Here is an 8,212-nt window from a genome sequence, read left to right as displayed (position 1 = left end):
ACTCATGAATCTTTGCTCCCTCAGAGCAGTCACTAGACTACCTGAATTTTAAAGGTTATATAGTGATAGTTTCTGAACAACAACAATAACAATGGAAAGACTGAAAGGTGAAACAGTAAAAGAAGAAAGGAAAAAGAAACTGAAAAATGGGATCTGTCATGTTCACTTATACTCTACCATATCCCTCTGTTTTGTGCTCCTCTGTATCTGTCTGTACTGTGGCATTATAGAATTTATGCACATTTCCCTCTACACACTTTGAAAATAGTATACAATATGAAAGTATGTGGGTGAAATCCAGGCCCTATTGAAGTCATGGGATTTTTGCTATTGACTTCAAAGGACCACAATTTCACTCTGTGTCTTTAGGATGTATAGAATGTATAGTACTGTCTTTAGAATGTATAGGATTGACCACAGTTCATAGAAACCAGTGGAAAGATTTCTCCTGTTTTCAATTGGCTTTGGATCAGGCCCTAAACGTACAACATATCAGGAAATTCTAAAGTTAAGGGTTTTCACATCATCATTAATGCAGCCACCTTGTATGTGTGTCATATGTTGCATTACTGGACAGCCTGTTAAATCTGTGCTTGCGTGTGTGTGTAATGAGAAACACTGGTAGAAACATTACATTTCTAATTCATTGTGTGTTTCAATTCGTACACTTTCTCACTGAATTTCATGGATTTTAAAAAATGTAAACTAGAATTCTCATGGTCCCATAACTCATAACTGAACACTGAGCCACTATACCTAAAAGCAGTGGGGTTATCTATTAAGCTAAAGGAGAATCTGATTTTATTTTTTCAGTCTGGGGTAGTCCTACACTGGATGGTGCCTAAATTGTACATGTTTCACAGACTTTGTTCCTTTTGAGGCCTTCCATCCAAATACTAGCCATAACCACCCAGGACAGTTTTTAAAACCCAAATGAGATCAAGGTCATACTGACCAGCACAGCCCTGATCTTTCAATCATCAAGTTGCTGTAAACTCAACTTCTTATGAGCCCCACCATTTATTCATTTCAATATGCACTTATACATCTGTAAAATAGATTTTAATATTACAGTTTTATAAACTACTGCCCAGATGACAGAATAAGGAAGTCATTGCTGCTGTGTGCTGAGCAGTGTTCTCTCTCAGTGTAAGATCCAATCTCATAAATGCCCAGGAACTGTTTCCTTCAATCCTCGCTCAGGCAAACGTCCCACCGAAACCAAGCGCTGCAGAATCCCAGTTGACAGATTTTAAATAAAGACAGTTTCATGTTATCTGAGCACACAAAATGGCCAAGATATATTTTGAGTGGAAAACTCTGCATCCCCCCCGCAGTTGCATAATTCAAAAATACTGAACTGATTCTCTTTGAACTTTACACACACAGAGAGAGGAACCTCTCACCTGAAGCTGAAATCAAGAGAACTTTCAAACTTCAAAAGGCTATTTTTGAAAACTTTAAGACCAGCTGAAAAGAAGGGTTTAGAATGGAAAGTCCTTCACAGTTTTAACTAGTCTGCCTAGCAGCTCGCTTATAATACATTCGCATGCTGTAAGAACATACATTCATTCGATTTCCAGACTTGTTCTTGTGTTGGCAATACCTTAAGGGACTTAGCTAATTCTCTTTCTAGCAACTGATTTGTGGTTTATTAAAAATCAATCTGATGTCGATTGTTGGGTGGTTATAGCAGATCGGAGGATATAAATTACAGATAATGCAACTGTTGGCTGAAAATACCCCGTGCTGTTAAGAAAACAGGGCATTTCACACGAGTTGCAATATGAAAATAACTGAGCGTAGCACACGACAGCAACCCCATAGTTAGGAGATTTTCCTTCTTTCTTTTCTGGACCATTTTTAACATTTATTCGGCTAGCTATAGCCATTTGCTTGCCCTGAGTTTTTCATTAGGTAGAGAAGAGTGACCCTAAAGACCATCTATCCAAAAAGATCACTTTCTCCACAGCCACTGTTTCCATTTCCTTTAAGGTGGAAAAAAAAAGAACGTTTGTTTAGGTTCCTCACGTGGATTTTCCTCTCAACGTGTTCTTTAGATTAACGAATAACACGCAGACTAGACTCTCCTGCCCCATCCACCACCGCCATGCGCTACTAAACGCGTTCGAAGTTCAGTGCTCTGGTGAACGATTTGTGTCACTTCTTTCAGAACCAAGCCACGGAGATCAATGATTGCGAAGGCAAAACTGTTTTGAATGCATCCTTTTAGGCTAAAGCGTTTTACTCTTTGACTAGCTTACTAATACTATGGACTCTCTGCCCCTCCCCCCACCTTCCTTCACCATTTTTTCCTTGCTAGATAATATTTAGATTAGATTGCCCTCCGATACCACTCATTTTACAGTTTTACTGCCTGTATCATAGTGAAAGAAAGAAAGAAGAAAGACATGTCATTGTCATCCTAGCAAAGGTTACTCTTGCATTGCCAGCTGCCATCAAAGCAGAAGTACTAGATTACTACGGGGAGTTGGGCAGATACTCCTTTGGGAACAAATGATCAAATAGTCCCACCCAGGCAAGCCCTCGTTCTAAGGGAGGATGACAATGTCAAATGGGAAAGGCCTATTGGTCATTGTAGAGTGACATATTCGCAAAGCCAATGAAATTATGACAACTAGCGCTCTGCACGTGCACCTTGTCAGCGTGCGCGGGGCAGCTCTTGGAGCTGTGTGGTGTCTTTATCACTTCTCAGTGAGTAACCCATCTGCTTTTCACACCCCTATTTATAAAGGATAGAGCAATTTTTTGTTTAAATCAGTGGGGGAAATGCAACCATGAGTCCAACCTCGTTGTTCGGAACAATCATAATAAAATAACAACGAAGTAGCCATTTTGCACAGTTATTTTTAAACGCCAACTAGAATAGTATGTATTATGCAGGTCAACGATGAAGATTCTAGCCATGCAAAAAGAAATCAGGGCATTGGATTCAGATTTTTATCAATGAACGCTTCCCTCGCAAACGGCCTCAACATACCCAGGGGCAGATCCTCAGCTGGGGTCAATTGCCACTGAAGTCAAAGGGATTATGACAATTTACACCATTTGGGGATCTGCTGAGGCTCTCTGTCTTTTTTAATAGTAAACAGTCTGAGATTGGGGGGAATAAAACTAGATTATGTCATTAATAAAAGAAGTCTCCGTTCCCTTCAAAAGTGTAAGCTTTTCCCCTTTCTTAGAATTTCCCCCCATCCATCTTTGCTGCTTAGAACAGCCGTGTTAATATTCTCGATTCCTTCAATCTGCATATTTCATCTTTCTTTTCTTCTTCTAGCCCAATACGTGGGGGGAACAGAACTACGTAAATTCGGGACTATCATTGTACTGTCCTGTGCTTTGACTTTCGACAAGGTGCCCAGACAGACAGAGAACTCCACTCCCACGGCTGAGAAGCGAGATCTAACAAAGTGTTGTGTAAACCCTGCATTAAAGCCTTGTGCTCTCCTGATGCAGTGATCTAAAATATTGACTGGTCGCATTGCAACTCCTCGCTTTCCAACGCAGGCTTTCTACGGTTTGCAGCTGAGGTGTTGTTAAAAAACCACAGCACCTGCGCTTTTCTGGTAGGGAACTGGGAGGGGAGGACCAAGACCTGTGTATGCAAACCTAAAAAAAACCAAATGTAAAACAGATTGGCGCTCTGTTCCCCCCACAACACATCTTTGAGTGAGGGAAAACTTACTGCCCGATCACCAGTAATGAAATCTCAGCAGTGAGGAGTTGTACAACCTCTGGATGCGAAGTGTTTGATTGTCAGTACTATGTCAATTATGTATTTTTTCCCCAAAGGCAGAAGAAGCACTCCAGGATATGCATGAAATGAGCTAATATCGGCATTTCTTCATATTTACATAGAAGACGGCTTCCCCCTCGCAGATTACATCACCCTAATAGGACAGACCGCCCAAGAAATCCTTGGCTCCCCCGGAAATGCAGCCCATGCACCAGAGGTGATGGGAGCGAGGGGTATGTGTGCCAGCACCGCACACTGCGTCCTCTTGTTCGGTTCTTCTCCCTCCCTTAGTTCTGCAAGCCGTTGCCCATGGCACAGGGAACACGGGAGAGGGCAGAACGCCCCAGCTGCTCGTGGTTCAACGAGCCCCGTGCAGCCCGAACAATAAGGGCCGCGCTCCCAATTATTAACGGGGCTCAGGGCGCATTGGCAAAGCCCCCGAAGCGCCCGTGTAAACGGGAAGAGCCCGAGAGGGAGGGATGGACGGAGGGAGAGGGGTAGATCACTTGTGAATGGTTTGGAAACATAATTGGGGGAGGGGGGAGCGGAAACGTCCCTATAAAGCTCAGCAAAGTCCCTCCTCTCCACGTCAGGCCGATGACACCGCCGCTGCCCCAAACTTTCCGCCAGCAGGAGCTATAAGAGCCTCCAAGTCTGCAACTTTCTCCCAATCCCAGACACCTCGAAGGGGCTCCAAGGAGGGATCGGGAGGGGTGGGCTGTGGTGGGTTTTTTTTTCTCCTGGATCCTGATGCCATCCCCCCACCCCCCGAACTGAGGTCCTCCTCCCTCTCCTCCTCCTCCTCGCAGGCCCGCAAGCCGCGATCCAGGGGGAGCTGGCGGGTTAGGTGCCCCCCTCTTCTCCCTGCCCCCCTCCGGGCCCGCGTCGTGTGTCCCCCCCAGAGATGATGCAGCAGGACGAGTCGAACTCTCCAGTCTCCCCGGCCGACGACAGCCTGAGCAACAGCGAAGAGGAGCCCGACCGGCAGCAGCAGCCCAGCAACAAGCGAGGCGGGCGCAAGCGGAGATCCAGCCGGCGCAGCGCAGGAGCGGCCGTCGGAGTCGGGGAGGAGCCGTGCAGCCCGGCCCAAGGCAAGCGAGGCAAGAAGTCCGGCGCCGGGGGAGGCGGCGGCAGCAGCAGCGGCGGAGGCAGCCCCCAGTCCTACGAGGAGCTGCAGACCCAGCGGGTCATGGCCAACGTGCGGGAGCGCCAGCGCACCCAGTCCCTGAACGAAGCCTTCGCCGCCCTGCGGAAGATCATCCCCACCCTGCCCTCGGACAAGCTCAGCAAGATCCAGACCCTCAAGCTGGCGGCCAGGTACATCGACTTCCTCTACCAGGTCTTACAGAGCGACGAGCTGGACTCCAAGATGGCCAGCTGCAGCTATGTGGCCCACGAGCGGCTCAGCTACGCCTTCTCCGTGTGGAGGATGGAGGGCGCCTGGTCCATGTCCGCATCCCACTAGCAGGGAGGGGCCCCCACCCGCACCCCCAGGGAAGGAGACCTAGGTAAGGCAGGACGCGGCCCGGGGACGAGCCCATCCCTGCGCGCGTGGGGCTGGGGAGGGGGGGAGCGTGGGGGGATGGAGCCCTGGGGCAGAGCTGGGAAATATCTGGGCTTGGGCCTGCACCGAGCGAGCCCAACGCTAGTGAGCTGGGAGGGCTCCGCTTGCTGGGTGCCCAGCGGGAGGCGTCTCGAAGGGGCCCGCTGTTCAGCCAGTGCCCCGCCAAGCGGCCCCGGGAGAGGGCTCGAGCCCGGCACCAGAACCACTCGGGACATTTGCAAAGCGTGGGCGGGTGTAACATACAGACGGCTTCCGAGGGGAAACGCGGTCGCTTCAGCCAACGTTGCATGAGCGAAGGTGGGGGTTCGGATGGTTTCCTGTCCTTGCTCTGTGTGTGTGTGTGTGTGAGAGAGAGAGAGAGATTTTATTCCTCCACCGAACCTTCATTGTAAATTCGCTTTTTAAAAAGAGGAATCGGTGTCTCTGGTACACTTGCCTGTGTGCGTTTCCCAATTCCTTTCCCCCTGCTATGGTCCCCTCGCCCACCCCACCCCCACCGCCGGGTGCTTTAATTCCTCCTGATTGTGTTGCTGTGCTGGATCACGGTCAGTTGTGTCACAGGCAAAACAGCACAGCTTGCTCGCTCGCTCTCTTCCCTTCTGCATACATTTTTTTTTTAATAAAAAGAATCAGTAACAAACCTTTCCTCCCCCTCTCTGGGTTTTTGCAGATGACATTGTTCCCAAAGAAGGAGAAAATGGACAGTCTAGAGACTCTGAAGTTGGATACCATTTAAAAAAATAATAAAAAAAAACTGTGCCAAGGATTTTCTTGGAAATGAGAAGAGCTATATCCAAATTCAAAGCAGGGCGTGGGGAGCACTTAAAGAAAGAAAGAGGCAAGGGTGCTTGGACAGTGACCACCCAGATAGGCATCTGCACAATCCACACATCTCTGCATTCTGATAGAAGTCTGAACAGTGTTTTGGTTTTTTTTAATTTTGACGAAGAATGTTGGAATTTAATTTTTTTGCATGCATGCATTCCCAAGAGGTCGTGCCTATGAGCCATTGATGAAAGGAAAATACATTATTGTGGACTTTCGCCGTTCTCGAATGGTCATAATGAAAAACAAAACAGACATTAGAGATGAAAACTTTTTAGGGGGAAAACAAACTGGGCTCAAACTGTTATACACAAACCTACCCGGTTCCTACTTTTTTATTATTATTTTTTCCTCTGAGAAAAAAATAAACATTTTATTTATTTATTGATGACCCATGTTAAAATGCAAATAGATCCGGTGTCTAAATGCATTCATATTTTTATGGTTGTTTTGTAAATATCATTGTATATTATTTTTCTGCAATAAATAAATATGATTGAAATTTTAAGAACCTTAAAGTTTGGTCTATATGAAAAAGCTGGGTTGAAGCTGGAGATAAATACCTGCTTGTTGAGCTGTAAAGACACCCAAGAGAGAGGGGGCACTAATATAAACAAACGGGGCGAAAAACGCAAATAAACTAGCTACTGACAGACACAGGCAAGTTCTTTATAGAGACAGCTTTATTATTCTACTTTAGTGCTCACTGGACTTTGAGGTCGGATATTCTCTGTGTCTCCTTATTTCAATCAGAACTCCAAATAACGTTACATTAAGTGAAGAACGGAATTGTTTTAGCCACCGATCTAAAGTAATGGCCTTCTTTCCCCAGACCATTTGCCTCCGAAATGTAAGCCAGAAAGATGGCATATGCCCCCTGCCATTGCTCTGTGCACAGCAAATTGTATTGATTTAACTAAAAAAGAGTCGAGGAAAGAGAGCGCATCCGTTTTAAAGAGGCCCATAAACAGACAAGGGGAAGTCAAAAAAAGGCTGGAATAAGAAACCAAATGGATATTTGGGTTTTATGAAGAAGGGGGTGTTTTAATATTTTAATTGCAAGGCTCACAAGCCTTATTTTTGGTTGTAAGAGGGGGTGGGATACAATAACCTAACGCTGTTTTCCTTTTCTAACTATAAACAGGAGTGCTCCGCCATTTAGGAAGCATCTTTGTCTTTATTTCCCCCCGCTTTTTATGGTTTAAAATCGAATGTAGGGTAAAACTACAATTGTAAAGGAAAATATATCTTCGGGCGTCAATGATCAAAATAATTGTGGAAGGGGCAGCTATTTAAATTACTAAAAATAGCCAGTCTCTCTAGAATAGTCATCGGTATCATTGTATTTGTATTGTATTCCACCGATTAATATATACAGCTAGCTATCGCTGTTATTTCTATATAAAGCAAACCACCTCACTGACAAGCAATGCTTTGTTTATTTTATTTTGTAAATTACAGGTTGTGATCAATATGCTAATACTAACAGGAAAGTGGGCGGTCACTGTTTAGCTCCTTAATAAGACTCTAGATCAAATCGTAGTAACTCACAAAAGGCGTTTGGGTTGAAACTATAATTTCCTTTTGCTGAACAGATTCAGTCAATGTCTAGGGTAAATAAGAGGGTGTGTTTACTCAAAACAAGTCATGTTTGCTTAGCCCAGGTTGAGTTTACTTTATTGCCTGACTGTTTTTGTTTCCATATCCACATATTACCATATATTGCTGACATAACAGTATTATGAATTTAATATCGTGCATATTTTAGACCAGTGCGCAGTGTTTACAGTAGAAAGCCTGCAGTGTTTGTTTATATTAAAGGATTAGCGAGGACTTTGAAAATTGGTTTTGGGTTGTGGTAGTCCCAGCACTAAGCATCGGAAAGAAGGGTGACATTTTTGTGTGTGCTAGAGAGGGATTCGCTATTTTCGGTGGTCCTACTAAGTGGATTTCTGACTCCCTCCATCAAGGTCTGATCGCTTGATATTCAGATTTCTTGAAAAGCTCCAGCAATGATGAGAGCCCACCATCAAGGAGAAGGTAATGCTTACTCTGCTACCTTTGCT

At 45.3% G+C, this 8,212-nt stretch overlaps 1 protein-coding gene across 1 annotated transcript; it reads left to right on the top strand.

Annotated features, from left to right (window-relative positions):
• The first annotated feature begins 4,348 nt into the window (after nt 1–4,348).
• On the top strand, nt 4,349–6,651 carry TWIST1 (twist family bHLH transcription factor 1). Its single transcript, XM_005303156.4, has 2 exons — nt 4,349–5,265; nt 5,992–6,651. Exon 1 carries the CDS (start codon nt 4,662–4,664, stop codon nt 5,220–5,222), a length of 561 nt encoding a protein of 186 aa, XP_005303213.1. The 5' UTR covers nt 4,349–4,661; the 3' UTR covers nt 5,223–5,265; nt 5,992–6,651.
• Nucleotides 6,652–8,212: the final 1,561 nt, after the last annotated feature.

Source organism: Chrysemys picta, chromosome 2 (genome assembly GCF_011386835.1).
Source record: "Chrysemys picta bellii isolate R12L10 chromosome 2, ASM1138683v2, whole genome shotgun sequence".
NCBI classification, from domain to species: domain Eukaryota; kingdom Metazoa; phylum Chordata; order Testudines; family Emydidae; genus Chrysemys; species Chrysemys picta.
Note: the sequence above shows the minus strand (reverse complement) of the source record. Positions and strands in the feature narration are given on the sequence as shown.